General features: G+C 40.5%; 1 protein-coding gene across 1 annotated transcript in view; it reads left to right on the top strand.

Annotated features, from left to right (window-relative positions):
• INADL (InaD-like (Drosophila)) overlaps positions 1-24,396 on the top strand; it is a 250,101-nt gene that overhangs the window by 2,588 nt on the left and 223,117 nt on the right. The window contains exons 4-11 of the mRNA XM_015415230.1: positions 57-196; positions 1,057-1,252; positions 10,556-10,684; positions 12,264-12,473; positions 14,985-15,075; positions 17,857-17,948; positions 18,613-18,754; positions 20,364-20,498. Of these exons, the coding sequence (XP_015270716.1) occupies positions 57-196; positions 1,057-1,252; positions 10,556-10,684; positions 12,264-12,473; positions 14,985-15,075; positions 17,857-17,948; positions 18,613-18,754; positions 20,364-20,498 (1,135 nt within the window). The remainder of the gene's footprint in view (positions 1-56; positions 197-1,056; positions 1,253-10,555; positions 10,685-12,263; positions 12,474-14,984; positions 15,076-17,856; positions 17,949-18,612; positions 18,755-20,363; positions 20,499-24,396) is intronic.

Here is a 24,396-nt window from a genome sequence, read left to right as displayed (position 1 = left end):
TAAAGATTATTTAAACAACTTATTTGTAGTATTCATGTTTTTTCTCTCCTTATTAGGGACGGCAAATAGAATATATAGATATTGAGAAGCCATTTAGTGGAGGTCTTGGATTTAGTGTTGTTACCTTTAAAAACCAAAGCACTGGAGAAGCTGGTATCTTTGTCAAGGAAATCCAGCCAGGAAGTATAGCAGCCAGGTGAGGGTTTTTTGTATGCCTTTCAGCCCAATTAGGGTTCTCAATGTGGCAAACAATGAAAAGAGAATAAAAATCAGTATTGCCAAGACATTTCACAATATATTGAGTGAAGGGTATGGGAATTGGGTGGATTTTTTTACTTGATTAATTTTCCTCTGCATGATGAATCACACAACCTTAAAGCTGAAGGACATCACAAGTTTGGCTTGTCCAACTTCCTCCTGGCAAGGCAGGACCACCAGCCTACCCACAGATCAGCTTAAGCAAACTGGACATCACAGAAGCAGTAAGCAGATGCGTTGCAAAAACAGCCTGCTCTGCACATGCAAGCAAAAACTTTAAAAATACTGTCTAGTGTTTACATAGCCCTTCAGCACTTGGAGAGCGTCACAATGCATTGTGTCACAACAACACTGATGGGGCTCATTATTATCACCCTCCATGTTTTGTATGATGAGTTGGGGCAAAGAGAGAGAGTAGCTTGTCTGCAGGCCCACTTGAGTTTATGACCATGATGAGAGACAGTGACTTCACCTCAGTAGTGCACACTTTTATCCACTGTGCTGCACTAGCCAAGCTGTAGGAGAAGGCAACTTATAGTTGTAGGGGTTAGAGTGTCTGAGTAGGTCCAGGAAGACTTGGGTTCAGAACTGCCATGAAGTTCACCAGGTGACCTTAGGCTGATATAGCATGACTGGTCTAACTTTATCTTGCAGTTACTGTACAGGGTTACTGTGAGGATAAAAGGAACAGAAGGCACCCTGTATATGTTGTCCCTGTTTACACCATTTAATCTTTTCAAATTTGTTATGAGGTTGCTGCAGTGCTTCTTAAATGTTTTCTATGCTTTATTAATGAAGGGACCAAAGGTTAAAGGAAAATGACCAGATACTGGCCATTAATCATACTCCACTGGACCAGAATATATCCCATCAACAAGCAATTGTGCTGCTCCAACAGTTCATGGGTTCCTTACATTTGGTTGTGGCTAGAGAGCTAACTCAAAGAAGCAGTAGGACCTCATCTGCCTTCAGTGACAATAATTTGCCTGAGATGGTAAGTTCTAGTTCTGTTTGACTAAGTTATTTTTCATTATAAGAGTTAAGCGCAATGAAGAATATTTACATGCTTGACAATTTTCACTACCTGAATTAACTTATCTTTTCCACCCAGATGATACAAAGATCAAATCGAACATACAGTAAAGCACATTCCCATTTGTATCATTTTTGCAACATTTTTTAAATGCCCTCCCCCTTGAGATAGTTGGAGCAAAGACAATGGAGCAACTGACCATATTTAAAGCTAGTTTTGGGTGGTCAGCCGTGTTTGTCTGAAGCAGTAGAACAAATTTAGAGTTCAGTGGCACCTTTAAGACCAGCAAAGATTTATTCAAGGTATGAGCTTTCATGTGCATGCACACTTTTTCAAATATGTTGGAATAGAAAGTAAGAATTCAAACTTATAGACAGACAGATGATGAATGTGATTAGCATGTAACATGACAAAGATGTTTTAAGATATGCAAAGACAAAACTAAACAACAAGCTAAGGTTATAAGGTTGTTTTGATTTAATTAAGAGGGGGGAACAGTAAAGCAATAAATATGTCAGAATAGGAGATAAATGTGTAAAGGTATCTTTTCTCATTGTGGGACAACTGAGACTCTTCATTTGTCTCCTCTCAGGCCTGGAGGTAACTTTACAGCATTTTTTTCTTCTTTGAAGTGGATGCAGTGTTCTATCAGCAAAACATTCCAATATTCCTTGCATTATGTTCAGTATTCTAATATACTATTCTGACAAAGAAATATACTAAAATACAGAGGACGTATAGTCCTTTTTGTTGAGGATACGTATGTGAGGACTGAATGAGTTGGCATATGTAATGAGATAAAAAACCAATATCCCTGTTGAGTCCTGGGGAGGTTTTTGTTCCAAGTGTTATAATAATTTGTAATTGAGCAATTTCCCTTTCCATTCTGTTCCTGAAGTTCCTTTGTCATAAAACAGCTACTTTGAGGTCACCCATTGAATGTCCTGGAAAGCTGAAGTGTTCTCATACAGGTTTCTCAGTCTTGTGATTCCTGGTGTCAGATTTGTGTCCATTTATCCTCTGGCGTATGTTTGCCCTATGTAGAGAACAGAAGGGCATTGTTGGCATTTAATGTCATATACAATGTTAGAAGATGAGCAAGTGAATGAGCCGCTGATGGTGTAGTTGATGTTGTTAGGTCCAGTGATTGTGTTGTCTGGGTGTATAAGGCAGCAAAGTTGGCATCTAGGTTTATTGCAAGCTCTGGTTCCAGTGTCCATGTTCAAATGAGATGTTGCCTTATTGTGGGTGAGGAGTTGTTTGAGACAGGGGGCTGTCTGTGCACAAGAAAAAGTTTGCCCCCCAGTACTTGTGAAAGAGCTGTCATTATCCAGTAGAGGTTGTAAGTCACTGATGATGTGTTGAACTGTTTTGAGCTGAGAGCTGTATGTGACCACTAGTGTCTTGTAATTGATTTTCTCTGGGTACCATTCTGGCTTTGTTAATCTGTTTCCTGACTTCATCAAGTGGATACCTTCATTCCAAAAAGATGTGTTGTAGATCCCTCAGATGAGGATCTCTGTTTGTAGGATTGGAGCAGATGTGGCTGTAGTGTAGAGCCTTGTTGTATACAAGGACCATTTGGTATATTTAGGATGGTAGCAGGAGGCATGTAGGTATGTGAGAGCCAGTTTGGTGTAGAGGTTAAGAGTGTTGACTCTAATCTGGTAGAACCAGGTTTGATTCCTACTCCTCCACATGCAGCTGCTGGTGTGACCTTGGGTCAGTCATAAGTTCTTTCAGAGCTGTTCTCTCAAGGGCAGTTCTTGGGAGAGCTCTCTCAGCCCCACCTACCTCACAGGGTGTCTGTTGTGGGAAGGGGAAGGGATTGTAAGCTGCTCTGAGACTCCTTCAGGTAGTGAAGGGCAGGGTGGAAATCCAATCTGTTCTCTTCTCTTTTCTCTTCTGTGTTTGTTGGTCAGAAGGTTTCCAGTATAAGGTGGTGTCTATGCGTCCATTGTGTACTTTTACAGTACTGTCCAGAAAATGTATTTCTTGCATTATCAGGTTGATGGTGGGGTGAAAATAGATGAATGCCTGGTGGAATGTGTCCAGGGCTTCTTTACCATATGTCCAGACAATAAAAATGTAATCAATGTAATGCAGGTATAATAGAAGTGTGAATGAGTGGGAGTTTAGGAAGCGTTGCTCCAAGTCAGCCATAAAGATGTTAGCATACTGTGGGCCCATGCAGGTGCCCATGGCTGTACCATTGATCTGGAGGAATAGGTTGTCACCAAATCTGAAGCGTTTATGGGTGAGAACAAAATGGCACAGTTTGGTGGCAAAGTTAGCTGTGTTGCTGTCAGAAATCATATTCCTTATCGCTTGTAATCTGTCTTTGTGTGGGATGTTGGTATACAGAGATTCCACATCCATGGTGGCTAAAATAGTATTCTCTGGAAAGTTGTTCAAAGATTGTATTTTCCTTAGAAAGTCTGTGGTTTCGCGAACATAACTAGGAGCATTAATGGTATAGGGTCTTAGAACAGAGTCCATGTATCCAGATACCCCCATGGAGATAGTGCCTATGCCTGGGACAATGGGGCATCCTGGGTTGCCTGGTTTGTATATTTTGGGTAGAAGATAAAAGGTACCTGGTCAAGGTTCTGGTGGTGCATCTGAAAGGATTAGTTCCCAAATGTGCAGTGGTAAATTCTTTATAATCTTGTATAGCTCTTTTTTGTATTCTTGTGTGGGGCCTGAGTCCAGTTGTTTGTAAAAAGCAGTATTTGAGAGTTGTCTTTGAGCCTCCTGGATGTAGTCTGATCTATAATGATCTATAATAAAGGAAACCTTTGTCTGGCCCCGGTCACACGGAGCATTAGGCACGCTAGAGAGACGGAAGATAGGCAGATTTTCCGGGCGTGATCTCACCGCCACATCTGGGAAGCATAGAGCTCCCATGGCACACCCGAGGCTTCCCGCCGAAGAGGCGGGGTAAAAAACTAGTACCTCGGAGGTACTAGTTTCCGGAAACCGCGGGGCAAGGGCGGGCGTCTGATCGGGTTTCCGGTGGTAGTTCTGGCGCCCGCCCATGTCCCCTCGCAAAAAGGTTCTTTTTTCCCAAGTCTCCACGGATGCGCACAAGCACCCAACGGAGCATGCGCACATTTCAGTTTTTAAAAACCCCCAAACCCCGTTTGCCGCGCCGCTCCGCTTCTTTGCCGCGTTGTGTGATCGGCTCCTCCCCCCTAACCACGGGAGCTCGACGGATCCTCAACCCGACGCCTGATCGCGCAGTCGCGCGTTAGTTTGCTCTGGGGCAAACAGCCATGCCTCCCCCCCCGCATTTTCCTGCCCTTGTGGCCGAGGCCTCCGTTTCTTTAATTATAATATCCTGATTGTTTCTGAGATTGTCTATGGCATTCCTTTCAGCATGGTTGAGATTCTGCTGTATGTGATGTTTCTACTCTGTGGCAAAAGCATTCTGTTTAAAGATCCGGTGTGGTATTGTGACCATCAGGAGGGTTCCAGGTGGAGTCTTAGCTCATACATTGGATAAATCTTTGTTGGTTTTAAAGGTGCCACTGGATTTCATATATAAAGCTGTGATACTCTTAAGCAGCAGGCATGTGCCTCTGAAGTAATCTGCAGTAAGGCATAATAGACTTGTAAACATGCTGTAAACCGCTAATCGTTGCTGAGTTCAAATACAGTTCTTAGTCTTTATTCTATAATTCTCTCTATGCTCTGATAATTGTAGCAAGCATGCCCATTTCTGAAGAAAACTGATGGTTATCCTGTGTGGCTGGCTGTGGGATTAGATCGAAGGAGCATGTATATAGGAATCAAAACCGGCAAAAAACAAAACAAAACCCTCCCAGAATCAAATGAGGGGAGCTTGATGTTATATATTGTGGCACAATCAAGATGTGTGTATGTGGAGAGAGATGTCAAACTCATTTGTCACAAGAGCCAGATCTGACATAAATGTTACTTTGTCGAGCCAGGCCATGTGTGCCATAAAGTGTAACACTAGGTACTGGAGATATAAACTTTATAAAGATGATTCCAGATGCTGAATGGCAATAGCAATAGCAGGCGTAATTGGATTAGGTGTGATATGCAGAGGGGTAGTAGGCGTGGAGGTATCAGCACTGGTAATGAGACAGGAAACCTAGGTCTCAATTTGGTACAGAAACTCTTACTCTTACTCTTTCTACTGCTATTAGAAACCACAACATTCAAAAACCAGCGGGGGAACATTTTAACCTTCCAGGACATTCAGTTGCTGGCCTAAGAGTAGCAGTTCTCTTACGAAGCAATTTCAAAGAGCGATTAGAAAGAGAGACTGCTGAATTGTAACTGGTAAGCTCAAGACAATGCAAACTCCTGGTCTGAATTGAGATTTAGGTTTCTTCTCTCATTACCAATGCCTGTTATTTGTCATTTGGCGTCTGAAATCACTTCACTATTCAAGATATAATAACAGATGGACTCAAATTCTAGCTGTATCTGAAGAAGTGAGCACTGACTCACGAAAGTTCCTATCCTGCCACAAATTTTGTTAGTTATTAAGGTGCTCAGCCAATCAAAGAAAGGCTTTCTCTCTCTCCTCCGCCAATCAGGAAATAAGAGAGACTGGGGAAAAGGAGCTGCAATGCGAGAAACAGAAAGGAGGATGCAGCAGACAGCCAATTGCTCACAGGCTGGATAGAAGCCCCGCAGGGCTGTAGGCTTTTGGGCTGTAGGTTTGACACCCCTGTTTTAAACAGATATACTGTGATAACTGCGTATATCCTTATTTTGAAGGATGCTTCTCAGTTTGAGGGCTGCTGGTTTCTGCTGATTTGACCAGATCTTTCAGTAACAAAATTTTCCTATAAGAGAGGCTACAGATTCTGTACTGGACTTTACAAATCTTAATGTGAGAATGAAGGATTCTGTGCGTCTTGGTGCCCATCTCAGACTTACAGGCTTTAGCTTTCAGGAAGTATTTCCCTTTTCTGTTTCCTATGATTGGGTGGATCACATTATCAACCTTTTATTCGTTCTCCACTTCCCTCCCTCTTTTTTTTTTGCCACACCTTTGATGGCTTGGTATGACCAGTAATTGGACAACAGATACTAGGAGCAGTAGCCTTATTTTTCACATCCATCATATCCTTATGGTACTTACAGCTTTGTTGCTGTACTAAACTGCTTATAACTAACAAAATAGGGTTTCATGAAACAAATGTTGGCTGAACTTCATAATTTGATAACTGGTTTTATATATCATTGTTATATGTGGATTGTCTTATTTGCTTATTAGTCATATCTTGCAGCTGAGATGGGGACAAGATTTATTTCATACATGGAGTTGCTTCATCAGTCCATTGCTAGATCTACAATCATTGGCTTAATAATTGATCATATGTTGAAAAAGAATTCTTGGAAGCAGCCTTAGATTAGATATTTTATTCTTTTTTATTATTATACTAAAGTTCATCAAATTTGAAGTTTTTAAAGGATAATCAATATTGGTTATTGGTCTGTGAATTTAAAGAATTAAAATTTTAATTGCTTTTTCATTACAGAATATGTCCTGAACAGCCTGACAAAATAAAACACACACATTCTGTACAGATGGTTTTAAAACTTCTTTTATGATTAATTTCATGAAGAGATCTTTCAGTGCACATATTTTTAGTCACAGAAAACTTGTCTCAGAAAGTTCGCGTACATTCTTGCTGTTTTTTTGCAGGACACCAATCAACCAAGTTAAATAGCTGAGAGAGATATTTCTCATTTAGTCTGGTAAAACTTACATTATACTGTTCATTCAGTATATTGGAAGAAAGAACAGTAGCAGAACCATGAACAAAACTGTTATGCTGTTAAACTTCTCATCTGTAGGGGTGAGCCGGGAAGAAACCCTATTTGTCACTTTGTGCCATTAAATAGTCAGTGCTAGAGCTTCACACCCTAGCCACCATCTTAAAGGTTAGAGAGAGAGAGAGAGAGAGAGAGAGCGCGCAGTGCATTGACTTTTACTGCTGTAATGGTGGTTGCTTTTTAAAATGGCAGCTCAGTGCTGAAAAATCAAAGGGTAAATGAAATGGAACATGGGCTGTCCAAATGCATTGTATTTTTCTGAGTAGGGCTGCCTGTGTTGGTCTAATTTTTATTGATCTGAAACTCAAGATTATTTTAAACTCTGCACATCTTATAGTCATAGCTATTTATTTTATATTTCAGAAATGGGAAAACTATGGTCTTCCTGCTGTTCTCATTGTAGTCTTTAGGAGAAGATTTTATGCCCATGTTTCATGGCTTAAAGCTTCCAGGCTACTGAGTCTGTCAGAAGAAGTGCAGGCTACAAATTTAATAAATAAAATGTTAAATTGTAGCATTTTCAGCAGTATTTTATTCAGTATTTCCAGTAAGTTTTCCTCTGGTAATGCAGGGTTCCCCAACATGATGCCTGTGAGCACAATGATGCCTCTCCAGCATCTTTCCTGGAACTTGACAAGTTTTTTTAGACAGTGGGTGGGGCTTTTTGAGTTTTGATGTATGTTATAATGAACACTATGGCTTTATGTAAAGTAGACATAATGCTGGTGACCCTTGCTTAGGCGGTGAGTGAATTTATGCTCGCCCGTGGAGCCTAATGGACCATGGTAGGTTCCAGGAAGCTCTGCAGGATCTGATTCCCCTTGACAGCCCATTGGATGAGCTAGTGGAAGACTGGCAGAGCTGCCTTTCTGAAGCCATTGATGAGGTCACTCTCTAGCACCCTCTTCGCCGTCACACCAAATTGGCTCCATGGTACTCTCAGGAGCTAAGGCAGATGAAGTGGGAGTTAGACAGCTAGAGAGAGGGTGGCAATGAGCCCACAACGAAGCAACAAGAATATTATATAGATCCTTTATGAAAACCTATGAGATAGCAGTGAAGTCGCCAAAGAAGGATTTCTATGCGGCCTCCATTGCGTCTACAAGCTCTTGCCCGGCCCAATTATTTAGAATAATTCGATCTTTAACTAATTTGCCTCAGGGAATGCCAAATGTTAGGGAATTGGACATAGGCTATGAGGCATTTGTGTGCCATTTTGCAGATAAAATCTTGCTGCCCCACCGTGATCTTCCAGACACACTTGATACAATAAGAGAACTGGAAGCCCTTTGTCTGGCTTCAGGTCCAGTTTTAGACCACTTCAGTCTGCTCTCCCAGGATGATGTTGACAAGATCCTTGCAGCTGTAAAACCCACCACATGCCCCCTCGATTCCAGCCCATTGTGGCTGGTTAAAGCCTGTGGCAATGAAGTGCAGATCCCCCTGAGGGAGATTATCAACTTATCCCTATCAACAGGGACATTTCCAAAGGGTTTGAAGGAGGCGGTGGTCCGCCCTCTTCTTTAAAAATGATCTTTGGACCCTATGGTCCTCTACTACAACTGCCCAGTATCCAACTTGCTGTTCCTGGGTAAGGTGATTGAGAGGGCAGTGGCAACACAGCTCCAGGCTTTCTTGGAGAATGCTAACAAACTGGATCCCTTCCAGTCTGGCTTTTACCCTGCCCATGGGATGGAGACAGTGTTGGTTGCCTTGATGGATGACATCCAGAGACATCTGGATCGAGGTGGATCAGCAGTGCTGATAGTCCTTGAACTGTCTGCGGCATTCAGTATGGTTGACTGACGTCTTGACCCACCGCCTCACTGACATGAGGCTACGGGGGCTTGCCTTGTGATAGCTGGCCTCCTTTCTCTGAGGTTGGGGACAGAGGGTGGTGCTTAGGGGAGAATTATCTCAGCAACACCCAGTAAAATGTGGTGTGCCACACGGAGTGATTCTTCTCCCAGTATTATTTAATATCTATATGCGCCCCCTCACCCAGATTCTCTGGAGGTATGGGCTGGGTTGTCACGAATATGTGGATGACACCCAGCTCTACCTACTGATGGATGGCCACCCGAACTCTGTTGCTGGATGGTTGCAACAGAGCAGACTGAAACTGAATCCATCAAAGACAGAGGTCCTGCACCTGAGTCGCGGAGGACTGGGATTGGGAATTAGGCTTCCATCTTTTGATGGGCACCATTGGAGCAAGGGTAAAGAGTCTGGGGGTGGTCCTGGATGCCTCACTGACTATGGTGGCCCAGATCACCGCCACTGCTAGGTGTGCCTTTTTCCACCTGAGGTGGATCAAGTAGTTGGTCCCATATCTCAGCCCATGTGAACTAGCTACAGTGACCCATGCAGTGGTCACTTCCAGGCTGGATTATTGTAACTCTCTCTCCGTGGGGCTATCTTTGATCCTTCTCCAGAACTGCGCTGGCTGCCTATTGTGTCCTGGATCCAGTTCAAGGGGCTGGTACTTACCTTTAAATCCCTACATGGCCAGGGGCCAGCATACCTTCGGGATCGCCTCTCCCCATATGAACCCCTCAGGAACTTATGATCTATTAATCAATACCTCCTGGTGGTTCCTGGCCCCAGGGATGTCCTACTTGCCTCAACGAGGGCCAGGGCTTTTTAGCCCTGGCTCCTACCTGATGGAATGAGCTATTAGAAACCAGGGCCCTGTGGGACCTATTACAGTTCTGCAGGGCCTGCAAGACAGAGCTCTTCCTCCAGGCTTTCAGTTGAGGCAGCGGGTTTTGTTGTTGTTCAGTCACACAGCCGAGTCAGACTCTTTGCGACCCCCATGGACCAGATCCCGCCAGGCCCTCCTGTCTTCCGCTGTTCTCTGAAGTTGGCTCAACTTCATGTTCATTGCATCTATGACACTGTCTAACCATCTCATCCTTTGCCGTCCCCATCTTCTTTGACCTTCAATCTTTCCCAGCATCAGGGTCTTCTCCAGTGAGTGCTCCCTTCTCATTTGGGAGCCAAAGTATTTGAGCTTCAGTTTCATTATCTGGCCTTCCAGGGAACAGTCAGGGTTGATTTCTTTTAGGATTGACTGGTTTGACCTTCTTGCAGTCCAAGGAACTCTCAAGAGTCTTCTCCAGCACCATCGTTCAAAAGGGGGGAAAAAGCAGCGGGTGGTCACCTGCTATTGGCCTCCCCTCAGACCTGGGAACAAACTGCTTCTTACTGAAATCTGTTGAGACACCAGTCTTTTATTGAATATTGTTTTTAGATAGGTTTAACTGTCAGTTTGTTGTATTGTGAATTTTATGATGGAACCCACCCTGAGCTCACTTGTGGGGAGGGTGGGATACAAATAGAATTAAATGAGTAAATGAATAAATTGTTAGTTCTTGGAACACATAAAAGTATTGTGAAGAAAAATCATTGTGAAAAAGCATTTCATGTTATATTATTTTTCAGATCAAATGGGGTCATATTGAAGATGTTGAACTTGTTAATGACGGCTCGGGATTAGGTTTTGGAATTGTAGGCGGGAAATCAATTGGTGTAGTGGTACGGACTATTGTTCCTGGTGGATTGGCAGATAAGGTAAAAATGTTGCACTATGTCAATTCTTATTCTGTTTTCTCCATGACTGGTGGATATGTTACAACTATTAAACTACAGCATTGTCTTCTAAGAATAATGGCGGAGGGAATGATTTGAGGAGCATCACCATGTCTGAATAGCCAATGTATTACTCAGGGTTCTAGCTTTTGGCTTTAAGTGCCCAGCACATCTGTATGTGGAAATAATTATGAAAATAATGTGTATGCAAAAAAAGTGCATAAGGAAATAGTTCAGAACATAGTGTATGTTAAACTTGTTGATGAAAGGAGTATGTGTGGAAATATACACACATTTTGTTAAACACACATACACACATATATAAAAACTTGTAACTGCATACTATGTCATTTGTACTCAAATTTTGATGATATGAATATATATAGAATATTGTTTACAGTGAAGGGCATTTTGCATTTTGGAAGTACTACCAAAGAACCAATTAGAAGCATGACTCTTCAGGCCTGGTCTTGCCTCTCTCATCAGATCATGGCAGCAATGAAGAAAGGTTTTGGGGGAAGAAGGTGGGAGATTAGTTATACCCACATCTTTCCACTTCTTAGTGTCTTAGTGTCTCTGCTGCTGTTAGGAAGTAAATGGCTCTTACTCCATCATGCCAATTTCAGGCAGTGGTTGGGTTGTGAAGAGCTTTCTGTCCTGCCATCTCCATCATCAAAATGTGAGAAATAATCATGGCTATACCAAGCTGTCCAGTTCTGGCCTTGCCCCATACTCAGCCGCGGCTGCCCTTGTGTTTATCAGACAGCATTCTCTGTGTGTCTGCCTTGAGTTTATTTATAAAATAGAGCAGAACCTGCTAACTTGTCTTTAAACGCTTAATCTTTCAAACTTCTATCAATAACAATACATTCGATTATCATTCAGCGCTAAGCAAAAGATCTCTAAGCTTTCCTATCAAAAATCTCTATTTCCATTTTTAACAATTTCCATGCATGTCCATCATTTTACACTCCTGCTACAGTGGTGGATTAAAACTCACTCTTTTAACTCTGTTGCCAAGTGAGATCCTGTTTCTAATCATATTTTGGTGAAAGTCTGCAGAGCAACTTAAAAGCAAATGACTATACAGTGCAGTGTATTTATTTATTTATTTATTTATCAAATGTATACCCCGCCCTCCCCCGTGTGTGAGCAGCATGAGACTTTTTCAGTAGCACTACATTAAAATCCACATAGTTGCTGTTCTGTTCAATAGCACCGTTTTTATAAGAAGTCTCAAGGCTAAAGGTGTGTGTTGCAATAGTTTCCTACTAAAAACAATGTGACTCTTTTTTTTTTCTTATGAAATAATTGAGACCTCCTGAGTAAAAGTGCCTGATGGCTTGTATGGTTAAATTTTAATCATTTTAAAGAAACATGGTACTTAATATTTGGTATTTTTCAAAATAACTTATGTTGCTACACTGATTAATTTGATGGCATTTTGCATGGAGTGGGTGCCTTGTGAAAGCAGGAAAAATATATCGTTATAGTCTGGCAATATATTATTTTGTTTCAGTTACTAATTTTAACTTGGGAAAACTATATTTCTTACTTGAAGGATGGGAGGCTCAGAACTGGTGATCACATCTTGGAAATTGGAGGCACTAATGTACAAGGAATGAGCAGTGAGCAGGTTGCTCAAGTGTTGAGGAACTGTGGGAACTATGTTAGGATGGTTGTTGCAAGAGATCCAATGTGTGAAATAAGTGTGACGCCACCAACCCCTTTGGCTCAGCCTGTTGGAATGTTGACCCCTTTTCAGGACACAGTGAGTATCATAATGCTAGTTAATTATATTGTTAATTAAATTCCAAGCACATGACAACTGTAGATTCCATGTGGATTGCATGATTACACAGTTTTTGGTTCCTCAAATCTCAATAAAACGTCCAATCCAAAAGATATCTTACCCTTTCTGTAATCAGTGCACTACAAAGAGTCATATTCCTTTTTAGTCTCCTGTATCCCACGCTGAAAGATTCTTCATTTCTTACATCTGATCTCTTCATTTTCCATTGCTGTTCCAGGCCTGGCTACCTCATCTTTGTGACTGCATGTGGGTGGAGTGGGTGTAGTCACTTAATTGATCCCCACAGTTTTCCCAGTCTTTGTGGGGAAAGGTCTAATCTGATGATTGTACTTACGTTTAGGTATTTGTTAAAATAGAATAAATCTTAAGTACTATTACCACTGCACCACCAGAATTGCATAATTTCAAGCTCCAAAGGTAACCCAAATAAAAATATTCTACAATTTTTTTAAAAAAAAATGTTAGAAATTAAGCCTTCAGTAGGTTAAGAACCTGATACTGGCTTGTTTTTCCTGTCTAAATATTTGAAGTAGATGATAAAGTTCTGATGTCTTTGTAGTCTACATTAATATTTGCTGGTAAAATCTTGCTTTTACAAATTCAATTGTGGCCATATTCAGATGTCTGTGTAAAAAAAGCTTTTCTCAGTTTTGAGTAATTAAAACCAGCAACTGCTACCCAAAGTATGCAGGAGGTCTTGGGATGTAAGCAAAGCTGTGCTTGTGCTCCATCTGTTGCTACTGTGCTTTTTCAATGTAGGTACGGAATATTTTCAGTGGCCTCTTTTTTCCTCTTCAATTACAGCTAAAATTTTGTGGTAGAAGCAATATATATTTGTGTATATGTATTCCATGTATGTATAAGGCAGGTAGTGCCTATAGTGTATTGTCCCTCCTGACTTACCACGCCTTTTAGCCAGAGCAGTTTCTACTTCCACTTAAGTTTGACTCTTGCAGTTTCCCAAACCTAGAGGAGATGTGGCATGATTTTTTACCCGAAGCCTTCACAATGAAGAACTACATAGGTGCTTCACATTCCAAAGTGCACAAAAAGGAAGCACTGGGTGCTAAGAGAAGCAGCGTGCACCCATGAAGTGTGTTTGGAAAGGAGTCCACTTGCTCTGAGGTTCAGTTGACCAGAAATCTTAGTCTGCTATCAGCAGAAAGGAAGTCACTTTGGGTGGGGGGGCACAAAGCAGCTATACTGTATATTCTGTATGTGCCTCATGTGATAACATAGTAATATTGTCCAACACATTCAGCCAGATGTGTGGTATTCCACTAGCCTGAAGAAATTAACAATAGTAGTTACTATCTGTGGTGTTCCTGTAAGATGAATCTGGAGCAAAGTTCTCCAACATCTCATCAGAGATTTACCAGCAGATTTTTCCATATAAGGGAAAGGAGAGACTGCTTCTTTCACTGCAAACGTACTGATTACCAGTGCAATCAGATGCGATTACAAGTTATTTGTGGAGCTGAAGTACCAGTGTCAAGTGTTCTATGGGACCTTTGTGGCTGTTGGTTGTTCAAGGCCATTGCACTATTCTTTTTGGCCTGACTGGTTTGAGTGTATCATATTCTCAGGCATCTACCATGTTGATGACTAATATTCAACAATGGGTGATAGACCTGAACTCCAAAGGCTTTGTCACCACAGTAGATTTTAAAGAGAGTTTTAAAAGGCTGTGGCAACACTTTGGCCAGACTGTGTCACCAGTGAAGCTACCTGTTGGTTTTATCTCTTCTGTGTGGCTTCATGATACTTAAATCCCCTAAGCCTTTTGGAGTCTAAGGTTAATCTGTACCCTAGCTAGCTATGCAGTGAAACAGCCATCATGATCACTTTTTCTAGTGGCAGATTAGCCACTTCCAGTTTTATTAGCTCAGGGATATTTAACTACATCATCGTTTTATTCTAAACTCTCAAGAAGCATAACCTTCTTTCTTTTTCCTTCTGATATATATCATATTGTGCTGTGTAGCTCAGGGTTCATTTACATTGAGACTCATTAACATTATGTAACAGCACTAGTCTCTGCTATTTATCTCTTATTTTACAATACCATGGGTTAACTCATGTGTGCCTTCCTGCAAGGCCTAAAGAATTTGCATGTTGCACTTAAACTTTGCATGGGAACCATGGATATGAAATTCCCTTCCTGTGAGTTTACCATGTTAAAAATGTAGGCTATATCGTTCAAACCCAGTGTAATACTTGAACAGATTCAGTTCTTTACTTTCCAAGTTAACCCGCTATACTTGCCAATAATAGTTAGTGTCAAAGGCACTAAAACTACAGAAATGGCAAACTTTCAGTGGGCTAAGGTTAAAATAAAAATACTTATTCTTGGATATTTAGTGTGAAGAAGTATCCAGTTAGCTGGGAATGAATTATGGGAGTCCTTTTCAGAAACTTTTTACTAATGTTTATGTTATTGAGCATAAAGGTAAATGGTTTATTTTGCAGGAAAACGAAATTCAGGAGGTTCAGCTGGTGAAAAAGGATGGACAAAGCCTGGGTATAACAATTGTTGGCTATACAGGAGTTTCTGACAAAGGTGAGCTTTAAGCTTACTGTAATTTTAAATAGTAAAAGAGGCTATGAAGCTAATATGTCATGTTTAGAGACAGAGAACTAAATTGAAACAAAACTCCTTTCTTTCAGCCAAAATTCATGGCTGGTCCACCTAGTTTCCTTCAAAACAAGATAAACATCCTCTTCTGGTTTTAAACACCTGTGATCTGAGCTGAAAGCATTGTGATAGAATCAGAAATGTAAAAATTCCAGAAATTTTGAAACCAGGGAGGGAAACAGGTTTCCCCCCAGAACAAGGAAATTTTTTGGGGGGGGAATAAATTATGTGAAATACTTGATCAAGCTAAACTTATTTTACTGTATTAGTAAAACAGAATACATCATTTATAACTTAGCTTGAATATACATTTGTACAATTTGGCATATTTATGAAATTTAAAAGTATAAATGCCTTCATTTTCTACAAGCAAAATTGCAAATGCACCCAGTACTAGAGAGACAGAGAGAAAATAAATGTAGTGTCCTCAAAACAATACTAGGAGACCCTTATCGGCTATATTTTTAAAAAAAGTTCAAACAAAGAAATACTAATTGTTCATACACGGTGTATAAGGTCAGGCCTCAGTAGTTAATTCTAGAGTCTCATCTCTTGATTGGAAGGGACTTTGAACTACAGATAACAAGTTCCTTACTGGTTAATAATGGCTAGAATTCCCCCAATGTGTATTTATGTATGTTTGTTATTGTTTGTCTTATATTCATGAAATAAAAAAAATATTTAAAAAATAATGGCTAGATAGAGGCCAGCTAATGAGGCAGGTGAGGAACCTGGAAAAAATGTTCAGAGCGGTTCATGGAAATAGAAGAAAGACCGATGTCAATTAGAACTTCCATTATTCTGTTGAAACTCACCGTTGTCAGTGGATGCATAGTGACCTCTCTGTTTCTGTACTGAAACCCTTTGTACTAGAAATAAGAAAGAAAACAAATTCAGTTTTAAATCTGAAATAATTGTGAAGATTGTGTTAGGATTTCTTTGGTGACTTTCAGCCTTTAAGTGTCCCTAAAATCACAGCTAATCCCAGTTCCTAATAGATTTTAGCAACCAGTGTATTTTCTGGCTCTGAGGTAATCTGGAATGTAGGGAACTGTGGATGCCAGTCACTCCCTCAGCTGCTCACCCTTTGAAAGGGGGAAAACCAGGTCAGCCTCCTTTCCCTCCAGTGGAGAGTCCCTGCCCATTGTTTTAGAAAACAAAGAATGCCTTCGACAACATAAAAAATGCTCTGTTTTCATGTTAGCTGGATTATGAAAAAGACTTGTCATTTTCCCTTACAAAGGATTTGTAGATCCACTTGCAGGCTTCTCAGGGTTTCCTGGACTCCAGTTTAAGAAACTAGTGTAGACTGTCTTATGTAAAAATTTTCATACTATAGATTTTGAGTGAATAAATCCTTGTCTTAAAGCAAGACTAATTCAATAGAGAAAATATTTCTTTGGTTTCATTTCAGTGTTCCCCAAAATTTCTAGTTTCACAACAGGAAAAATTGAAAATATGTCTTCAACATTTTCTCAATTTCCTCCCCCCCATTTTTTCAGGTCTTTGCATCTCTAGATAAAAGACTGCATAGTTTTTCTTGTAAATGGCCTTTCAAGACACAGAACAAAATTAACCGAGAGCCCTGTTGTAATTTAAAGTCCAGGAACCCCTTGAAACTAAGAAATCACAGTTGACAGATACAAAGTACATGTCCAGTTAGTAGGGTTGCCAGCTCTGGGTTGGGAAATCCATGTAGATTTGGGGAGTGGAGGGCAGAGTTTGGGGACAGGAGGGACCTCAGTGGAATACAGTGCCATAGAGCCTATACTCAACAGCAGCCATTTTCTCCCTAGGAACTGATCACTCTGGTCTGGAAATCAGGTGTAATAGTGGGAGACCTCCAGGACCCATCAGCAGGTGAACACCTGGCTGAATGGTCAAACTGCTTTGTTTGTTTAGCCTGCTGATAGTTGCACTTTATTAATCAAATGTAGTTTGTTTTAAAAACACAATGAGATGTGATCTGCAATTACTACAGTTTAATGTAAGAAAATATGAAATTGTATATAGCACAGAGCTGCAGATGTGCATTGCAGGCGTCTCTGACTACAAGACCCTTCATACTTCACTCATGTCCTTTTCTTGCCATGTAAAACCTTTTATAGGTTTGAATCAAAATGTAGGGTGTGGTAAATAACTCAACTACTGCAAGAAGAGAATAGCTATCTATTCCCTTGTTAAATTAGGCTTTTTACCTTGTTAGAGAGTCACTGAGATTCCCACAATACACTGGATTCAGAGTATTTAATGTTCTGCTATTCATTCTAAGTAGGATCTAAATTACCCAAATGTAATTTTAGTTAAATTCTATAGTTAAATTAGAAGTAATGGGTGTAATTGTGCAGTGGCATAGATAGTGGGGGAGGGTTTTTTAAAAGTAAAAACTGTGGTACATACAATCCCCTGGTCTAGAAACATTGAAACTAGTTTTCTCTCTCAGCCAGGTGATGGCTTGTAGTAAAAACTTCAGAAGGTTCTTCATCCAATCATCTCCCTCTAACCTGCAGTGTAGTACAGAATAGCCTAACAATATTGTATGGTGACATAAACCTTCCTGAGCCAGAGTATTCTTTGTTTTTCCTACAAACTGTTTCTCAAAAGGCTGCCCCTCTGGCATCTCTGCAAAATGATTAATAGTCTCTCTCTCCCCCCCCCCTCTCTCCCTCTCCCTCTCTCCCTCTTATCCTTCTTTCCCTCCTTCAGTGGAATCTTCTGGGATTTTTGTCAAAAATATAATACCTGGCAGTGCTGCAGAACACAGTGGTCAAATAAAAGTCCATGACAAAATTATTGCTGTAAGTATATCTTCCTCATTATTGCTGTAAGTACATCTTCCTATTACATCACGCATTGCAAAATGTTACTGGTAATGGAGATTATTTTAAGTTGCCCTTCACACAGAGCTGCATGGCAGCTATCATACCATGATTAGATCCTGCCTGCCCAGCAGACTTCCAGTGTAATGGGAAAGCCACACACTATATGACCAATCCATGCTTTGTTCACATGTAGCTTTTGCTTGAATAAGATGGCAGTCATAGAAAAGCAGTTACCTTATGGCACTTGTGAAAACTAACTATAAATTCACATTTATGAAAAGTCTCTGAACTTTGATTAGAATTCCTGAACTCTTTTTTGTAAGTATCCCATGTATCAGCACATGAGGACACCCCCCCCCCCCCCCCGTCTAGAGCTGAATCTAGATTTATGGCTGGTTAGTCTCGATTGACTTTTCATGACTGAGCCCTTCTTTTGCTTAAGTGGTGATGTTTCGTACTGACTGGTCATACAAAGTCAGTCCCATTTCATTTGGACAGCAAAGATTTGTTGGTGTTGGTGTTTCTTTGTGTATATAATTGCATGTTAATAAGCAATACATATTACCATTCTCATCCATTTAATCAAATTTGTGTTATGGATTACAATGTAAAAAATTGACTAGTTATCTATTTATGTTAGGTTGATGGGATTAACATTCAGAATCATACCAACCAAGAAGTTGTGGAGGCATTGCGTAATACAGGACCAAGTGTATACCTTACATTGCTTCGAAAGAAACACTGTTGTACTGATTCCCTTTCAGAAAGAGGTTTAAACAGAGGTAAATCTTTTCTTCCTCTCTCTGTATTAACCATGGCAAATATTCTGAACTGATTTTACTGAACACCTGATTTTTTTTTCTTTTGTTTTCTTTGCTAAATGTTCCATAGCAGCAGTCTCACAAGAACACTTTTGTATTCCAGTTTGGATAATCCTGTAGAGCAGGGGTCCCCAGTCTTTTTCAGCCCATGAGCACCTTTGGAATTCTGACACAGGGTGATCAGTGCAACTATAAAATGGCTACTGCGGAAGGCAGAGCCAACCACACAGAGGCAGCCCAAATGCAGGGGAGAAGAAGGGTCATTTAAAAAATACACTGGGGGAAAAGGAGTGAAAGAGAATAAAACCAATACTGTGGTGGCAATTGTGACTGTTACTCTGCATAGTCAATCAGTTCACTAGTGGCCAGTCAGAAGCCGTATGTGGCCCCATCCACATTGGGGACCCCTGCAGTACAGCCAGTTAATTCAGGATACTTATTTATTTGTATTATGCAAATATTTGCAGTATTTATGTACTGTTTTATGACCTGAAGTGGTTGAAAATTACAAAATACCTTCCTTATTCATAGAAACATAATCTATTTGGAACATCATAAACGTGCATCAGAGTTAACCATACGCTTCTGAGGCCTCAAGAGTATATTACCATCCATAATCTGGCAATTTACTGCATATTTTTATCAGTTCAGATCCGACCACTGGTTACCTGTTAGTTTCTGAGGGCCCTGAGGGTCTCTAGTGTAGTACAGTTTCATGTAATATGGCTATATATAAAATAATAGCTTGTCTTTAGATCTCTAAAGGTCTCTTTAGAGTCCCATTAAGATCTTTAGATGTGCCCGTTCTGTGTATCTTCTGTTCTGTTCTGGCTGATTGTTACCAGAGTATGGCCTTCTCTGCAGTAACATATCTCCTTTTCAGTACTCTCATCCAGGTACTTCCTTTTTTTCAAAACAAGATAAAGGTTTTTTGAAATTATAATTCTGCCATGCTTTTGGTGTTATAAAAGGTCTAGGGAATTTATGATTTGCTATCATGCTGTTTTCACTAGGGGCTGCTTGTTTTTTAATGATAATATTTATTTTTTAATTTTTTTATTTTCACACTTATATCCCGCCCTCCCCAGTGGGCTCAGGGCAGCTAACAGAGGCCAGATCATTAGTCTATTGTATCATTATTGTATTTAGTGATGTGCTATCTTTGAACTACCTTTGGTTCATTAAGGGGGGAAATGAGACTAAAAACAAAGCATTAAAATATTTTATGAAATAGTTCTTACAATCCTAATTTAATTAATTACTAACACTTCAGAATGGTCATCCTATCTTTTAAGGAATTTTTAGAGGAGTGGAGAACCAAATCTCTTTAATGATGGTCACTCAACAAAGAGTTGTTTAAGGTGTGTCTGTGGAGGGGAAGTAATTAATATGAAGACACAATGTAAAAAGTTGTATGTCATACCACAAAAATCAGATTCACTCTAGAATGCGAGGAAGAAAGTGTGATCATGTCTAAAATGGAAGCAAGGTTATCTGAGGGGACTGGTGGTGTGTGCTCTCAACATCCTTTAAGTGCATAACTGACCAGAAGCTTTTGGAAAACTTACAGTGCAGTCAAATACCTCAGCCATATTCCTGTCTGGAGTTGTGGAAACTGAAACTAACTTAGATAGTGAAAGTGAGGAAGCACAAGAGCAAAAGGATAACTCCGAAAATGAAAATCAGCAGAAACTACATACAGTGGGTAAGTCAGACCCCATTTTGAAATGACAAATGTTAATTATTATTTTGTAACACAGTGCCACAGAAAAAAAAATAGTGCTTTATGGTTAGAGATCAGAAAATTTCCAGTGCATCAGGTAACTACGATTCTGAGCATGTTTCTTCTGAGGAAGACATGTTTTAAAAATAAAATAAAATAATTACTTGCATGGGACTGATTGGCTGAAGGTTCCTATGAAAGCATAATTTATTAGCTTTAGTCGTTTAGAATGTTTACTAAATCTATCCTAAAGAGTCAATTATTTTAATTAATAATTAATTGCAGAATTTGTACCCTTCCTTTCTTGAGCCAACAGGGCCACCAAGGAAATTAGCAAGTAAAATAATGTATCCTGGTCTTTCCTGCTTCTTACTGGTGCCATGGTATATCTTTGAATTGCAGATATGCTGTGTTCTTTTAACACAGGGTAAATTGTTAGGGCTTTACTGATGTGACTTACAACTAGGTGACCTTCCAGAACTTTCAGACTTGCATGTCTAGGACATGGTTTTGCTATGACTTCAAGTTTCTTTAAATATATACAGAGATGCCTTGCACTGGGTCAGACCATTGTCCAATCTGGTCCAGCACTGAGTGTAGATGTCAAAGTCTCTCAGCCATGCCACCTCCAATTATTTATTTAACCTGAAGATGCCAGAAATTAAACTTAGGATATATTATGTGTGAAAATAATGTAGATTACCATGGAGCAGAAGGCTTGATTTTAATTAATATTAAAGGCAAAGTTTTAATTCTTTGAGTAAGACCAAAGCAGCCTGAATGTGTCTTTAATGATTTTGGAGGAGTTGTGCATTCAGTACTCTAATTCTCCTCATCTTTTCTATACTGGAGCTTTGCCTGACTCTGCCAACTGATACAAGAAGTCAATGTGACGACAAGATCAGTGGTCACTCTTGTACAGATGCACTTCTGAAGCTATACAATTAGATCTTGGTGCAGAAGTCATAAGCCTGCTCAAAGAAGGGAATTTGGGAATCTGAAAATTGAGGTACCCCTTGATTGTGTCCCTGCCATTCTGAGTCTCCACATAGCCACCACTTAGAGTGCCTCTGAGAGGCAGAAGTAGTCAGAAATGTTGGGGCTTAACTGACTGTACTATTTCTTACCTACTGAACATCTGTTTCTGAGAAGCAATAAGGAAATATCCAAAGTTAAGTTCTCTGCAGCTAGGGTATTTTCTGCATGGGTAGGCAATTCAGTATTACTTTTTTGCAAGGTATACTTTTCACTTTTGATGAGATACTTTGATACCAAGCTGCATCTGTAGCCTTTTGCTTTGTTAGGTATATTACACTGCAATTTTAGTAACACTTGGCATTGTTGTTTCATGCCACATGCTGCAGTTGACAAATTGTAACTAATATCAGTACTCACCATGCCCGGGCATTCATAGGCTAATGAAAATGATTCTAAAACTGAGTAAGTAATCTCCAGCATAAAATTCTACATTCAAATAGTTGCCATTTGGTAAGATTCAATTTTATTACAGAAATGGCGAAAACCATTTAGGATACAAAGATTTAAGAGTGTTTCACACTGGTAAATATACTCATTTACTCTTTCTTGCTTGAGAGCTAAAAGCAGTCATTTCATTTCAAACATGGTTTGATACTAAAACACTGTCTATAAAAATTCACCCTGGAACAGAATTTAATGGCCAAATTAAATTCCAAAAATAGTTCTTACATTGGAAATGCTGACAGGCACTTAATTATAATAGCACTGAAGTAAAACACCACTAATTTAATGCCCTGTCTAAACTCTGGAAACACCTTTCAAAGTTAATGTAAAAAGTGCATTTTATAAGATGTGTTGTTTCTCTTTTAGGTCAAATTTTGCTAAACTGTCATTAAAACTCTTGTTTCCGTCAGAGGTTTTAAGCAGTGAAACAGGCTAGCAAGCATGTTTTGGTGCAATCAATGAAAAGTGTATGAGTATATGCACAGGGCCCTTAACTATATCCTAGAAATGTAGAGAAGCCCAAGCATCAGTGTTAACCTGTGGCTGAAGTGATGGGTTTTAGCTACAAGAAAACTGGTTCAGTGCACTCTTCAGAGCCAGTTATGGCACAAACATGATTACAGGGTACATACCAATGTTCATCAAGAGAATGCATGAAACATAAAGATGAGAGATGTGTGCTGTGGACCAGGTACATGTCTAAATTTTTGATGGGTTGCTTTTCCCTAAAGCTTCACATTCCCCATAAAGCACTGGTGGAAACTTACAGGTCTCTGTCAAATATAAGCTGGCCCTTCAGTTATGAAGCATACTAGGTAACCATAAGATAATAGTTTTGGGGGAGCTTGAAAGCATAGTTTTCTCATAGAAGGAGTAAGAGAACATAAGAACGTAAGAGAAGCCAATGTTGGATCAGGCCAGTGGCCCAACACTCTGTCACACAGTGGCCAAAAATACCAGGTGCTATCAGGAGGTCCAGCAGTGGGGCCAGGACACTAGAAACCCTCCCACTGTTCCCCCCCCCCCAAGCATCTAATGAGATACATATTAACAGAGAGGTGGGTTATGTTGCAAGAACAGTTGTAAAGAGACCATCAAATATTATTTGGTATCCAAAGGGAATCTACAGTCTCTTCATCTAAAGAATTACTGCATGTAAACATGTCTGCCAAAATTTGACATATGAAAATTAGGGAATCCTGTGCATAAATTACTTGGCCTACAGGCAGTCTGGTGGCATGGCTTCGCAGACACCGATAGGGCCACCATAATGTATATTGAAATGTACCACAGTCTGTGGCTTCAGCAATGGCGGAGGCTCTCTCCTGAACAGGGGAGGCATTCTGCGCTCCAGGGGTGTTGGAGAGGTGCCACCTCAAGTGGCACCCCCAGGTGAGTCTCAGTAAGGAGGCTCCAAGCCGGGGGCGCTTGGAGGGCGACCTCTTCGATGGCTCGAAGCCGGAGAATTGAGGCGCTCTTTCTTGCCCCAATCGGTCCACCCCCTGAGAGGTTCGGCTCTTGCCGAGCATAGCTGAATGCCGATCGGAACAGGCAAGAAGGTCAGCGAATGAAGCGTGAACAAAAGGTGTCTGTGATCAGACCGTCAATGAGTCGAGACGAGCGAGAAACTTTTAAAAGTGAGTTCTGATTCCCCCCCCTACCTTCAACGGCGTCGGGAGAAATCCCAGACACAAACAAACGGAACTGCGTTCTAAAAGAGACGGGGGGGAGGAGAACAGAAAGCACTCAAGTGTGCTAGAGACTTAACTGCATTTACGGATAAGTTTTACATTTGCTGAAGAAGTGTGAAAAAAGCACTCTTTAGTGTAAACAAAGCAGAAAATGGCCGGCGTCCGAGGGAGAGGAACAAAAACAGGGCGTGGTTCTCAGAGTCCGAGGGTAGACGAAGGAGATGTCTTCTCCACACTATCAGAGCTACTCCGGCCCTTAAATGAAAGGCTCGATGGTCTTAACCAGTTAATGGCTGCATCGAATCAAAGCATGGCAAAACAGCAGCAACAGATCACCGAGCTTTTGAAGAAATCGATTCAAACGGATGAAAAGCTCAAAGAAACAGCCCACGACACTAAAAAGTTGAAGAAAAAAGTTGGTTTGATGGAACAAAAGCAGGATCTGCACGAAAGGAAGCTATTGAACCTACAAATGGAAAAATCGAACAAAACTCTTAGATTCCAAGGGGTGAATGAAACGCCAGGAGAAATTTTGAAGGATGTGGCAGCTGAGCTAATCGTCTTATCGCTCGGCAGTTCACCGGCAGAAGCGAATGCAGAGATCGAAGTGACATATCGGTCGTACTCTAAGTATATCAAGCAAAAGAAGGTGGCGCAGGGAGTAACAGCACCTGTAGTAACATCTATAGCGAACAGCCATAATGGCT

This window comes from Gekko japonicus, unplaced genomic scaffold (genome assembly GCF_001447785.1).
Source record: "Gekko japonicus isolate JY-2015 unplaced genomic scaffold, Gekko_japonicus_V1.1 scaffold199, whole genome shotgun sequence".
Taxonomy (NCBI): domain Eukaryota; kingdom Metazoa; phylum Chordata; class Lepidosauria; order Squamata; family Gekkonidae; genus Gekko; species Gekko japonicus.
The sequence above is the reverse complement of the archived record's forward strand: the minus strand, read 5'-3'. Positions and strand labels throughout refer to the sequence as shown.